The sequence below is a fragment of the Ranitomeya variabilis genome, chromosome 8 (genome assembly GCF_051348905.1).
Source record: "Ranitomeya variabilis isolate aRanVar5 chromosome 8, aRanVar5.hap1, whole genome shotgun sequence".
NCBI classification, from domain to species: domain Eukaryota; kingdom Metazoa; phylum Chordata; class Amphibia; order Anura; family Dendrobatidae; genus Ranitomeya; species Ranitomeya variabilis.
The window spans coordinates 17,156,455-17,172,126 of record NC_135239.1 but is presented as its reverse complement, the minus strand read 5'-3'; the positions used below and the strand labels follow the sequence as shown (position 1 = coordinate 17,172,126).

General features: G+C 39.2%; 1 protein-coding gene across 12 annotated transcripts in view; it reads left to right on the top strand.

The window, feature by feature from the left end:
• SGIP1 (SH3GL interacting endocytic adaptor 1) overlaps positions 1–15,672 on the top strand; it is a 92,891-nt gene that overhangs the window by 54,846 nt on the left and 22,373 nt on the right. For 3 of the 12 annotated variants that reach the window (XM_077277465.1, XM_077277466.1, XM_077277464.1), the window contains 4 exons: positions 168–289; positions 517–643; positions 7,203–7,259; positions 8,689–8,748. In XM_077277465.1, the coding sequence (XP_077133580.1) occupies positions 168–289; positions 517–643; positions 7,203–7,259; positions 8,689–8,748 (366 nt within the window). The remainder of the gene's footprint in view (positions 1–167; positions 290–516; positions 644–7,202; positions 7,260–8,688; positions 8,749–15,672) is intronic. The other 9 variants (XM_077277473.1, XM_077277469.1, XM_077277467.1 and 6 more) reach the window with 3 other exon arrangements.

The following is a 15,672-nucleotide window of genomic DNA, read 5'->3' as shown; positions in this document are numbered from 1 at the left end:
CAGCAGAATAGTGAGCTCAGCTCTTTAGTATGACACATGGTTTAATTTCGGATCAGTGCAGGATAAGAAATATAATTTCTCAGCTTTTTCTGTAGATTACTTTTACTGTTATTGTAATCCGTAAACAGTCACTGTAATATTTCACGCTTACTTTTTTCCTTTTTAAGGAACATCCTCTCCTGCTCGTCCTGCCACTCCTCTTGCCACCTGCAGTACAACCCCACCACCACCACCTCCTCGTCCGCCATCTCGCCCTAAAGTACCACCCGGGAAACCTGCAGTAACAGATGTGAGTTTTTTTCCTTTGGATTTGAAGGGAACATACCGTGAATATTGATGAGCTATTTGTAGTAACTGATTTCCTTTGGCTATGGATCCTAAAATCCTGCTTTATATACATGTCATATAGATTTTATTGCAGCCAGTCTAACCTCTGAGACATGTATGTTTCTGAACACAGCTGGGCGGTCTTCCGTCGTGTGTGCATACAGGTGACCTTTACGTCTTCTTTTGCAGTCACGACCATTCAGTCCACCCGTCCATTCATCCAGCCCACCTCCCATTGCCCCCTTGGCACGAGCTGAGAGCACGTCCTCCATTTCTTCAGCAACCTCCCTGAGTGCAGCCACCACACCAACAGTCGGTAAAGACTTTTTGCATTTGTCATATTTTTCAGTATGTTCCACTGTAAACATAACTACCTTATACAACACACCCATACGTAATCGTCCTCGGCAGGTAGGCTTTTATGGAGCAGAGGTGGTTGTATAGATTGGCAGAGGCCTCTTCCAGGTTTGTGTGCAGATCAGGGACCACATTGTTGCAGCATAAGCATATAAGCATAATAAGCATGTCCAAATAGCGCTCTGACTCTCCATGTAGTCCGATTCTTAAAGCGGGTTCACATGTAGTGGATGGACTAAAAAAAAATAAAATAAAAATAAAATATATATATATATATATATATATATATATATATATATATATATATATATATATATATATATATATTATTTATTAACAATCTACCAAGTTTTAAAAGGTTGAAGAAAGAAAATAAAAAGTATAGTGCTCCCACAGGCTTCAGACTTTTTATTTTTCGTTAGTGGTACGTTTTACAATAATGGCATTCATGTGGAGTAATGAAGATACATATTATTTCCTGCTATTTGGACATTTCCTGTAAGGAAAACAATCTCAAAACCAAATATTTATGTAAATATGACTGTAGAGGTTGCCTGATGGCATATGGATGGCGAAAGGGGTCAACCTAGGGATCCTCTATGAGCCAGTACTAAGAGCTGCCTTGGCGAACGCCAGCTGCCCACATATTACATGGATGACGTTATAGCTGAATGGTCGCCATGTAATGCCACATTTCCATCTATGTGTTTTATGACTGACCTGTAGATAAAATTAACTTTCTGTCTGATACTTGCCTGAAAAGAAATCTGATGTAGGTTTCTAAAGCGTCTCCTATCAAACAGTCCATGAACAATGGACAGCACACAGATGATATCCGAATGCTCTCCCGTTTTTATTTTTTCACAGACTCCTAGATTTGCGGATCAATATTGTATAAGTATCGATGCTTTTTTGCTGACCACTTGCTCTGAAGAAAAAACGTATATGTGAACCACCCCATAGACTATCATAGGTATGAGTACTAACCGTGAAAAACACGGTACCGAACTCATACATGAAAAGCTGACAGCTGAATCTTTCAGGGTGGATCGTCAGTGCTTGTTTAGTAAGGTTTCAAACCCTGGGATACACCACGTTGCAGCCTCTTCAGTGCACCATACAAGAAGCCGAAACACTCATAAACACGTGTTTTTGGTATTGCAGCCAAGACACAGACAAACGCGGGTGAACATAGATGAGGGCGATTTACTAAGAAGAAGACACCAAGTTTGAAAATTCTCTATAGAAGAGGGCAAAATTCAGTGGAGCAATAAAATCTGCTGGTTTTCATTAATGACGTCCACCGTTAAGTTGGGTTTACAAATTATTGTTGTGAAGTAAGGCAGCCAAGAGGTGGGCAAGGAAGAAAACAGTGTTTAAGAAGTCTGTCAATGTTTATCAGGGTTCAAAACTGTGATAAATGTTGCCCAGTTTCCGCGCATCTGAAAACTGCAGTGAAGGGTCTGCAGCCATACTGGAAGTGCATCTGCCCCTCTTTTTTTTTCTACTGATAATTGGGGATCAGACCCCCAACCAGTCATACATTGATTGTCTATGCTAAAGTGAGGTTATCTGCGTAAAATCCATTTATGCAATAGACAGCTGATTCTGACTGGTTAATTGATAAAGAAGAACCAAACCAAATAAATTCGGAGCATATAACTATTTTACAACCAGAAAAGACAAATAATGCCCCTAAAATATAACTTTTATTTAATCTGAAAAAAATGACCTGTTAGGGCCAGGAGACAGTATAACTTAACCATATAACTATATACTATAAAGGATAGAGGTAAATAGGTGAGGGGGTGCTCTCTCCCTGACTCACCCTACCTTACCGCGGAGGTTGGCACCCTAAGTTCGACATGGCGCCCCCACTCGACGACGGCTCTCCCTTAAGACCCTAGCGGGGACTTACCAAAGAAACACCACCACCGACACCAATAATAATTAAATTAATTAAAGTGCTAATGTGCTAAAAAAGTGCTTAAATAACACCTGCAAGGTATATATCGGTTTTCTCATATACCAGATATTTTTGTTTCAGGATTCATTAATAAGAGTCCTGATGCTTAATAACTCGGGTGCAGTTTGTGAGCAGAGATCGATGGCATTAAGGTATGTGCCTGATATTAAGATAGATATTAAGATATGGACTGATACATCTTATCTCAAACCAAATATAGGCTAATAGATCTTATCAGATATAAATGTTAAACAGCATACAAGGAATTACCGATGTAGGGCAGTAGCACTAATGAATTCTCAAAAAATAAATAGATAAAGATATATCCATAAATGTCAAAACACCATCTTGTTCGTGGACGCTTATAAAATATTCTTATACACCACAATAGTTAGTATACCATAATGAGAATATATAATAGCCAGCTAGTGATTCAATACATAATCACACTGCCCAGTATCATAAGTCAGAATATAGTCACAGCTATAAAGGCACAAAACCGCTCACAAATGCTCAATCAGAGGTAATAATAGATACCCAGTTATATAGCACACTGCAGGGATTTAGGTGATCCATAGTTAGATCATGGTCATATAAAAATAGTACAAATAGTACTTATCGGTTTGTTGCCCATCCCGACGCATTTCCCCCCAGGATATAAACCAGGGTTCATCAGGGGACCAGAAAAGGGCTTGTTTCCCGAACCGGGGGCTGCTATGAAGGCCTTCATAGTGAGCGGTCAGGACGAGGTGCAGCACATCGTAGCAGCCCCCGGTTCGGGAAACAAGCCCTTTTCTGGTCCCCTGATGACTGACAAACTGCACCCGAGTTATTAAGCATCAGGACTCTTATTAATGAATCCTGAAACAAAAATATCTGGTATATGATAAAACCGATATATACCTTGCAGGTGTTATTTAAGCACTTTTTTAGCACATTAGCACTTTAATTAATTTAATTATTATTGGTGTCGGTGGTGGTGTTTCTTTGGTAAGTCCCCGCTAGGGTCTTAAGGGAGAGCCGTCGTCGAGTGGGGGCGCCATGTCGAACTTAGGGTGCCAACCTCCGCGGTAAGGTAGGGTGAGTCAGGGAGAGAGCACCCCCTCACCTATTTACCTCTATCCTTTATAGTATTTAGTTATATGGTTAAGTTATACTGTCTCCTGACCCTAACAGGTCATTTTTTCCTGATTAAATAAAAGTTATATTTTAGGGGCATTATTTGTCTTTTCTGGTTGTAAAAAAAATGGTTAATTGATCCAATACGTGATGCATATTGGGGTCTCAGATGTCCTCATTACACTGTTTTCATGGAAGCAGAAAATCTCCCAGATTATTCCAGTCTTTATCCTAATACATACATTGTATAATATTGCGATTTTCTTGCTGCATATATCAGGAAGACCCCTCATGCCAAGGACATTATAGGCCTCAGGAAAGGTCTTGAATAATGTGTTGACAGAGACCCAATGGTTATCCTTTCTAGCCAGTTGTCATAAAAAGTTATTTGTGATAAGCGTTAGATAAGTCCTTCAGTCGTCTTCTGTGAGGCCATTTCATGTGTTTTACCAGTATAACTTCCTTGCCATGTTATGTTATTTTTCCCTGTTGGCATGCTTTATTTTTTCTGTTCAGATAAAGCTGGAATGAAATTTGTAATATTAAAGTATATGTTCAATATTTCATAGTCTCCATAAAGAATCAGTTCATATAAAGTTGAGTCACTGTGCACATACAGTACATTACTGATCCTGTACTGATCCTGAGTTACATCCTGTATTATACTCCAGAGCTGCACTCACTATTCTGCTGGTGCAGTCACTGTGTACATACATTACATTACTGATCCTGAGTTACATCCTGTATTATACTCCAGAGCTGCACTCACTATTCTGCTGGTGCAGTCACTGTGTACATACATTACATTACTGATCCTGAGTTACATCTTGTATTATACCCCACAGCTGCACTCACTAGTCTGCTGGTGCAGTCACTGTGTACATACATTAAATTACATTACTGATCCTAAGTTACATCCTGTATTATACTCCAGAGCTGCGCTCACTATTCTGCTGGTACAGTCACTGTGTACATACATTACATTACTGATCCTGAGTCACATTCTGTATTATACTCCAGAGCTGCACTCACTGTTCTGCTGGTGCAGTCCCTGTGTACATACATTACTGATCCTTTATTGAACCTAAGTTACCTCCTGTATTATCCTCCAGAGCTGCACTCATTATTCTACTGGTGCAGTCACTGTGTACATTATATTACTGATCCTGAGTTACCTCCTGTATTATACTCCAGAGCTGCACTCACTATTCTGCTGGTGCAGCCACCGTGCACATACATTACATTACTGATCCTGAGTCATATCCTGTATTATCCTCCAGAGCTGCACTCATTATTCTACTGGTGCAGTCACTGTGTACATTATATTACTGATCCTGAGTTACCTCCTGTATTATCCTCCAGAGCTGCACTCATTATTCTACTGGTGCAGTCACTGTGTACATTATATTACTGATCCTGAGTTACATCCTGTATTATACTCCAGAGCTGCATTCACTATTCTGCTGGTGCAGTCACTGTGTACATACATTACATTACTGATCCTGAGTCATATCCTGTATTATCCTCCAGAGCTGCACTCACTATTCTGCTGGTGCAGTCACTGTGTACATACATAACATTACTGATCCTGAGTTACATCCTGTATTATACTCCAGAGCTGCACTCACTATTCTGCTGGTGCAGTCATTGTGTACATACATTACATTACTGATCCTGAGTTACATCCTGTATTATACTCCAGAGCTGCACTCACTATTCTGCTCGTGCAGTCACTGTGTGCATACATTACATTACTCATCCTGAGTTACATCCTGTATTATACTCTAGAGCTGCACTCACTATTCTGCTGGTGCAGTCACTGTGTACATACATTACATTACTGATCCTGAGTTACATCCTGTATTATACTCCAGAGCTGCACTCACTATTCTGCTGGTGCAGTCACTGTGTACATACATTACATTACTGATCCTGAGTTACATCCTGTATTATACTCCAGAGCTGCACTCACTATTCTGCTCGTGCAGTCACTGTGTACATACATTACATTACTGATCCTGAGTTACATCCTGTATTATACTCCAGAGCTGCACTCACTATTCTGCTGGTGCAGTCACTGTGTACATACATTACATTACTGATCCTGAGTTACATCCTGTATTATACTCCAGAGCTGCACTCACTATTCTGCTGGTGCAGTCACTGTGTGCATACATTACATTACTCATCCTGAGTTACATCCTGTATTATACTCTAGAGCTGCACTCACTATTCTGCTGGTGCAGTCACTGTGTACATACATTACATTACTGATCCTGAGTTACATCCTGTATTATACTCCAGAGCTGCACTCACTATTCTGCTGGTGCAGTCACTGTGTACATACATTACATTACTGATCCTGAGTTACATCCTGTATTATACTCCAGAGCTGCACTCACTATTCTGCTCGTGCAGTCACTGTGTACATACATTACATTACTGATCCTGAGTTACATCCTGTATTATACTCCAGAGCTGCACTCACTATTCTGCTGGTGCAGTCACTGTGTGCATACATTACATTACTGATCCTGAGTTACATCCTGTATTATACTCCAGAGCTGCACTCACTATTCTGCTGGTGCAGTCACTGTGTACATACATTACATTACTGATCCTGAGTTACATCCTGTATTATACTCCAGAGCTGCACTCACTATTCTGCTGGTGCAGTCACTGTGTACATACATTACATTACTGATCCTGAGTTACCTCCTGTATTATACTCCAGAGCTGCACTCGCTATTCTACTGGTGCAGTCACTGTGTACATACATTACATTACTGATCCTGAGTTACATCCTGTATTATCCTCCAGAGCTGCACTCACTATTCTGCTGGTGCAGTCACTGGGTACATACATTACATTACTGATCCTGAGTTACATCCTGTATCCAGAGCTGCGCTCACTATTCTGCTGGTGCAGTCACTGTGTACATACATTACATTACTGATCCTGAGTTACCTCCTGTATTATACTCCAGAGCTGCACTCACTTTTCTGCTGGTGCAATCACTATGTACATACATTACTTTTCTTGTGCTGACCCTAAATTACATCTTGCATTATTCTCAGGAGCTGCATTATAATTTAGCCTGGGGTTTTGCTGTCAATACTTTAGTTGACCTTCTCCAGTGAGAAGCAGCAAAATTGCAAATGCAGCCATTCAGCACATAACAGACTGTAACCTTTGTACAGATTATATTTCATATCTCGTACCTGTAAGTTACTCAACTTTATTATGTAGCTGTGTGGATATAAATGTATCGACCTTTTCTGATACTTTAGGATATAATATACAGTTGAGCTAATGTTCAGTGTCGCTGCCATCCGCTCACGTGACTGTTCACACTATGTTAGCACTTTTCTGCATGGCTTGGCTTTTATTCTGTGTTTTTACTTATCCCTCGTTCTTTTGATCGTGATATCAGAAGGCGATGCTTTTGCTGACAAACGGCCCCTGTTTGACAGACGAGAGACTCCTGCAGGTACTGTACTATAGCGAGGGGGACTTGCTGCTTTCTAGCCGTGTTAGCATGTCGTTCTGTGTTCTGTAGTTCTTCCATTGGTCTGTATGACTGGATAATCCTCCATTTGTCTTACAGGAGTCAGATTAAAGGAATTGTTTTAATTTATCAGAGTAATAAGCAGTTGTCGGAGATGATATCCGATCTCATTAGCTTCTGTACAATGTTTCAGTCCTGATGTGACGAGACCCCGGTACAGGCCTCCCCGCCAGCTCACAATCCAGCAGGATATTCTTCATTGCATGACAGTTTCTCGGTTGCTTTTCAGGAATTCAGCTGTCAGTGATGCCGTTCTGTCCTGCATTGATGCTCTGACATTCTTTTCCTGACCTATGTAGTGTTTATTAAGCAATCCAAATCCCTTGACCTTTTTAAGGCTGCATTTTTACAAAATGGTTTATGTGGCAACTAATATAAAATCCTAATAACATTTATTTATTTTGCCACTTTCGCTGTTGGAGTCAATTAATATTTTACATTTTAGGTGGAAAGATTAAATAAAGCTCTGGTGGTTGCAATAACAATCATAACTTTTGGGGTGCTGTATGAAATGGTATACTACATGATATTATTTTTTTCACAGTGGTGTAACTCTTGGAAGGTTCTGTGTCTCCTTGCAGAGATGCAGCTAATTTAGGTAGTGTTACATGCAATGCGCATGCAAAATGCCTCTCCTCCAGACCACAGAAAGCTGTTTCTCCAGTGCCATCTGTAGATGGCTACCTTGTAAGTCGGGGTCCGAACCATTAATGGGGCCTTCATTCTTCTGGATGAGAGCCAATTTGACAGAGGTGAAACCTCTCCTTGGGTGCTGATAGGGATATTGCCTATTGCAGGGGAATAGAACGTGTATAGGACAGGTTATGTTTAAAGGGAGCCTGTCACATTGCCTGTTGGCAGCGTGTCATAATGCCGGAGAAGCTGAGCATATAGATTTATTTCTAGTTTGTGGGGAAGTATTCATTATAACTCCTATTTCATTCATTTTGAGCTCTGCTGTTTCTGTGCTTGAGTCCAGTGGCCATTACTATTAGTGAATAGAACCGCCCACTGGACTCCCAAAGAACAAAGTCATACGCCCACTGGACTTCAAAGAACAAAAAAGTCAGACTATTAAGCGAATTAAATAAAAGTTATGCTAAATCTTTTCCTACCGACATATATATATATATCAATCTTCTCAGCTCCTTCTGCTCTATAACTCGCTGCCTTCAGATCTAACACCGTCCTCAGGAAGCATCAGTTATTTCTCCCACCAAACATGTAGCACAAATGGCTTGCAGAACCATTTCCCTACCCATTATGTAGTCTTATCCTGCTCTGACTGTTATGTCCTTCTCTCTCCTCTCCCAAAACCTTTTCCGACCCTCTTCCGATCCTCTCCACACAGAGAATGAACAGCCTTCCCTCATTTGGTTTGACCGAGGAAAATTTTATTTGACTTTTGAAGGTAAGTAGCACATAGCATACAAAACCAATCTGCCCCTTCCCTCCCTACCTTCTTGCCCTGGCAGTTTCCGCCTGCACTAGTGTAGATGCTGTCTAGTTAACCCTTTCGCTGCTGATGGGGCTGAAAACGGCTTTGCAATCACAGCACATGGACCACTTTGGCTAGATGATAAAGTCAAAGCTCACATTGCTGCTACACTTTCCCTCCCCCTTACAGCATCCAGTCTGCATGTCTGATCGGTCATTTCTCAGCTCCATCTGCAATGCTATGACTTCTGCTTAGTAGGCCTGTGATAAACTGGTTAAAAGCTCTATGAAAATAACTAGGACTAAACACGACTCTGATTCTGTATCATATGGTTGCTTTTCAAAATGTTTTACCGGCAAGTTAAATAGAAACAGGTCTGGGTTCCTATTTTATTGTCAAAATGCACAAAAATAATAATAAAAAAGTGAAACAATTTTGCAAATAGTCCTGATTATGTTGTTTTATGTCTACAGCGCTTATGCAGAGCAATCTATCCCCATGGTAACAGACTACAAAACACCCTGTGTAGTCATACTCTTTTCCATCTGCTCCACACTTCTCCCTAGTAACCCTGTTATATAGCAGACAGTAACCAAAACTGTATCATTCATATACATTACATAAACCCCACACCCAAAAAGCATGAACATGACTAAACATAATCCAAAGCATAATTACACGACCAAACATAAGCCCTATTCAAAATATAATTGCATGGATTATGTTTATGGTTGGGTTCATGCTGTTTGGTTCCAGGGTTTATGAACCTTAAGAAATAGGGGATGCATAAGATAGAAGAGAGAATGGCTGTTGGATCAGACTGCACAGAGTTGTATGTAGTCTGTTACTATAGAAACGCATAGGTCGGCATACAACCCCTGGCAAAAATTATGGAATCACCGGCCTTGGAGGATGTTCATTCGGCTGTTTAATTTTGTAGAAAAAAAGGAGATCACAGATATGGCACAAAAATAAAGTAATTTCAAATGACAACTTTCTGGCTTTAAGAAACACTAAAAGAAATCAAGAACAAAAAATGTGGTAGTCAGTAATGGTTCCTTTTTTTAACCATGCATAGGAGAAAAATTATGGAATCACTCAATTCTGAAGAAAAAATTATGGAATCACCCTGTAAATTTTCATACCCAAAAATAACACCAGCATCAAATTAGATCTGCTCGTTAGTCTGCATCTAAAAAGGAGTGATCACACTCTGGAGAGCTGTTGCACCAAGTGGACTGACATGAATCATGGCTCCAACACCAGAGATGTCAATTGAAACAAAGGAGAGGATTATCAAACTCTTAAAAGAGGGTAAATCATCACGCAATGTTCTGAAAGATGTTGGTTGTTCACAGTCAGCTGTGTCTAAAATCTGCACCAAATACAAACAACATGGGAAGGTTGTTAAAGGCAAACATACTGGTAGACCGAGGAAGACATCAAAGCGTCAAGACCGTAAAGTTAAAGCAATATGTCTCCAAAACAGGAAATGCACAACAAAACAAATGAGGAACGAATGGGTGGAAACTGGAATCAACGTCTGTGACCGAACTGTAAGAAACCGCCTAAAGGAAATGGGATTTACATACAGAAAAGCTAAACGAAAGCCATCATTAGCCCATTGTAACCTTGCTTTTTTCTGTTTAGGTGTTAAGGAAAAGCAATCGTGGACTGTGGATGACTGGATGAAAGTCATATTCAATGATGTATCGCGAATGTGCATTGGGCAAGGTGATGATGCTGAAACATTTGTTTGGTGCCATTCCAATGAGATTTATAACGATGACTGCCTGACGAGAACATACAAATTTTCACAGTCATTGATGATATTGGGCTGCTTGTCAGGTAAAGGCACTGGGGAGATGGCTGTCATTGCATCTTCAATAAATGCACAAGTTTATGTTGATATTTTGGACACTTTTCTTATCCCATCAATTGAAAGGATGTTTGGGGATGATCAAATCATTTTTCAAGATGATAATGCATCCTGCCATAGAGCAAAAACTGTGAAAACATTCCTTGAAAAAAGACACATAAGGTCAATGCCATGGCCTGCAAATAGTCCGGATCTCAATCCAATTGAAAATCTTTGGTGGAAGTTGAAGAAAATGGTCCATGACAAGGCTCCAACCTGCAAAGCTGATCTGGCAACAGCAATCAGAGGAAGTTGGAGGCAGATTGATGAAGAGTCCTGTTTGACCCTCATTAAGTCCATGTCTCAGAGACCGCAAGCTGTTATAAAAGCCAGAGGTGTTGCAACAAAATACTAGTGATGTGTTGGAGGGTTTTTATGTTTGTTTGTTTTTCATGATTCCATAATTTTTTCATCAGAATTGAGTGACTCCATAATTTTTCCCTATGCTTGGTTAAAAAAAAGTAACCATTACTGACTACCACATTTTTTGTTCTTGATTTCTTTTAGTGTTTCTTAAAGCCAGAAAGTTGCCATTTGAAATTACTTTAGTTTTGTGCCATGTCTGTGATCTGCTTTTATTCTACAAAATTAAACAACTGAATAAACATCCTCCAAGGCCGGTGATTCCATAATTTTTGCCAGGGGTTGTATGAGCTGTAGTGTAAGTTCACACAGGGCATTTTTGCTGCCTTTTTTTCTGCAGCAAAACCTGATCTTCGTGGCAGGAAAGAAGCTGCGTCAAAAGCACAGGTTTAGGTGCGTTTTTTGTTGCGTTTTTTTTTTCCTCTTTGTCCAGGCTAATGTCCTTGGATTTTCAGCAACAAAAGCGCAGCAAATAATGATACCTGCGTTTTTGCTGTGTTTTTTTCAACACCCATTCAAGTCAATGGCTGAAAAAACGCAGCAAAAACGCTGAAAGAAGTGACATGCTCTATGTCCAAAAAACGCAGCAAATCACAAAATACTGATCAAACAAAAAACAATGTGTGTGCACGAGATTTCTGAAATCTTATAGGCTTTGCTAGTATTGCAAAAAGCAGCTGAAAATTAGCATAAAAAAGCAGCAAAAAAGCCCTGTGTGAACTTACCCGTAGACTGCTACACAATAGGAAATTTTAATTTAAAACTATATTTAAAAAATGGATTCATTTTTAACTTTAGGATCATTAGGTTAAGAAAAAAAATTGCAAACACTGGCAGAGCCTACACTTAAGCTGGTGGAAGAGAGTGTATTTGTGCGGGAAGGGGAAAAAGGTGCTGTCAGACTCCCATGGCAGCTGCTTATCACCACATCATCAGTTATTTTATATAAGATATAATCTGCTTTACATCTGACGTTGGGAAGTCATAAGACACTCATACAAATTATAGCATCGGGCGATTTCACTGCAATCCCTCTGTGAGGCCACAGTAACCACAGCAAATCCTATATATTATGGGCTTCTATGATAATCCGACAATCTAATATCTAGGAGGGCTGTCAGACTACTGGCTACAGGCTGTGCTTGGGACATGACTGAATGGATTCTTCAAATCATATCCTTTGGAGTCTCCATGAAATGACAGTATTGGTTCTGCTTATCTCCCTGCTTGTTGAAGGACATAGGTTTAACTTAGTTCTTATCTTATCTGTCCTGATCACCCTCCTCCCATGCACATTCAATAAGGCCGGTTTCACATTTGCGGTTGTGTCCGCAGCGTTTCTAAGGGTACCGTTACACAGTGCCATTTTCATCGCTTCGACGGCACGATTCGTGACGTTGCAGCGTCGTATAAGTATCGCTCCAGCGTCGTATACTGCGGTCACACGTTGCAATACACGGCGCTGGAGCGATAATTTCATGACGTATTTGCGATGTAGAAGCCGTTGGTTACTGTGCGCACATCGTATACAACCTGTGTCACACAATGCAATCATGCCGCCACAGCGGGACACTAGACGACGAAAGAAAGTTTCAAACGATCTGCTACGACGTACGATTCTCAGCGGGGATCCGGATCGCAGTAGCGTGTCAGACACAGCGATATCGTAAATGCATCGCTGGAACGTCACGAATCGTGCCGTTGTAGCGATCAAAATTGCACTGTGTGACGGTACCCTAACGCAATTATCCGCATGCGTTGTGTTTTCCTATATTTAACATTAGGGACGCATGAGTCTGCGATCGGTTGCGTTTTGCCACGTTTGACGACGCATGCGTCGTTTCGTCGTCTGCGGTTTGGCGCGGTAAACGCAACATGTAGTAATTTTAGAGGCGTCAATTTGCCGCCTAGAAACGTATGCGGTTGTTAGCGCAAGGAATGCGGCAAAAAAAGCCTTACTATCTATGGGAACGCATGCGTACACATGTCTTTGCGTACGCATGCGTTTGATGCGCTTGCGTACTTCGGACTGCGCATGCCCATTAAAGACACACCCTCCTGGAAATACCAAATGCATGCGCATAAAAAGCGCAAACACATGTAAAAACGCATACAAACGCTGCGTTTTTTTACCATCATGCGTAAGCTGATGCGGATAAAAAACGCTGCGTTAACAGACGTTTGCATGCGTTTTTGCATGCGGTTGCGGATGATACGCTGCGGATTCTAGCGCAAATGTGAAAGTAGCCTAAGTGAACCATGGCTATAATTCTCTGGTTGCTTTAAGTTTTTTGAGAATTTAGGGTTACAAAACCAATCTGGGATCGGGCGTTCAAATGCAAAATACTATAATAGTGCCTTCTCTATACAAGACTGTAAATAACAATACACAATACTGCCCCCTATGTACAAGAAAATAACTACTACTATACTGCCCCATATGTACAAGAATATAACTATTATAATACTGCCCCCTATGTACAAGAATATAACTACTATAATACTGCCCCTATGTACAGGAATATAACTATTATAATACTGCCCCCTATGTACAAGAATATAACTACTATAATACTGCCCCTATGTACAGGAATATAACTATTATAATACTGCCCCCTATGTACAAGAATATAACATAATACTGCCCTTTGTACAAGAATATAACTACTATACTGCTCCGATGTACAAGAATATAACTACTATAATACTGCCCCCTATGTACAAGAATATAACTACTATAATACTGTCCCTATGTACAAGAATATAACTACTATACTGCTCCGATGTACAAGAATATAACTACTATAATACTGCCCCCTATGTACAAGAATATAACTACTATAATACTGTCCCTATGTACAAGAATATAACTATTATAATACTGCCCCCTATGTACAAGAATATAACTACAATAATACTGCCCCCTATGTACAAGAATATAACTACTATAATACTGCTCCTATGTACAAGAATATAACTACTATAATACTGCTCTATGTACAAGAATATAACTACTATAATACTGTTCCTATGTACAAGAATATAACTACTATAATACTGCTCCTATGTACAAGAATATAACTACTATAATACTGCCTCCTATGTACAAGAATATAACTACTATAATACTGCTCCCATGTACAAGAATCTAACTACTATAATACTGCCCCTATGTACAAGAATATAACTACTATAATACTGCTCTATGTACAAGAATATAACTACTATAATACTGTTCCTATGTACAAGAATATAACTACTATAATACTGCTCCCATGTACAAGAATATAACTACTATAATACTGCCCCTATGTACAAGAATATAACTACTATAATACTGCTCTATGTACAAGAATATAACTACTATAATACTGTTCCTATGTACAAGAATATAACTACTATAATACTGCCCCTATGTACAAGAATATAACTACTATAATACTGCCCCTATGTACAAGAATATAACTACTATAATACTGCCCCTATGTACAAGAATATAACTACTATAATACTGCCCCTATGTACAAGAATATAACTACTATAATACTGCCTCCTATGTACAAGAATATAACTACTATAATACTGCCTCCTATGTACAAGAATATAACTACTATAATACTGTTCCTATGTACAAGAATATAACTACTATAATACTGCCCCCTATGTACAAGAATATAACATAATACTGCCCTTTGTACAAGAATATAACTACTATACTGCTCCGATGTACAAGAATATAACTACTATAATACTGCCCCCTATGTACAAGAATATAACTACTATAATACTGTCCCTATGTACAAGAATATAACTATTATAATACTGCCCCCTATGTACAAGAATATAACTACAATAATACTGCCCCCTATGTACAAGAATATAACTACTATAATACTGCTCCTATGTACAAGAATATAACTACTATAATACTGCTCTATGTATAAGAATATAACTACTATAATACTGTTCCTATGTACAAGAATATAACTACTATAATACTGCTCCTATGTACAAGAATATAACTGCTATAATACTGCTCCCATGTACAAGAATATAACTACTATAATACTGCCCCTATGTACAAGAATATAACTACTATAATACTGCTCTATGTACAAGAATATAACTACTATAATACTGTTCCTATGTACAAGAATATAACTACTATAATACTGCCCCTATGTACAAGAATATAACTACTATAATACTGCCCCCTATGTACAAGAATATAACTACAATAATACTGCCCCCTATGTACAAGAATATAACTACTATAATACTGCTCCTATGTACAAGAATATAACTACTATAATACTGCTCTATGTATAAGAATATAACTACTATAATACTGTTCCTATGTACAAGAATATAACTACTATAATACTGCCCCTATGTACAAGAATATAACTACTATAATACTGCCCCTATGTACAAGAATATAACTACTATAATACTGCCCCCTATGTACAAGAATATAACTACTATAATACTGCCCCTATGTACAAGAATATAACTACTATAATACTGCCTCCTATGTACAAGAATATAACTGCTATAATACTGCTCCCATGTACAAGAATATAACTACTATAATACTGCCCCTATGTACAAGAATA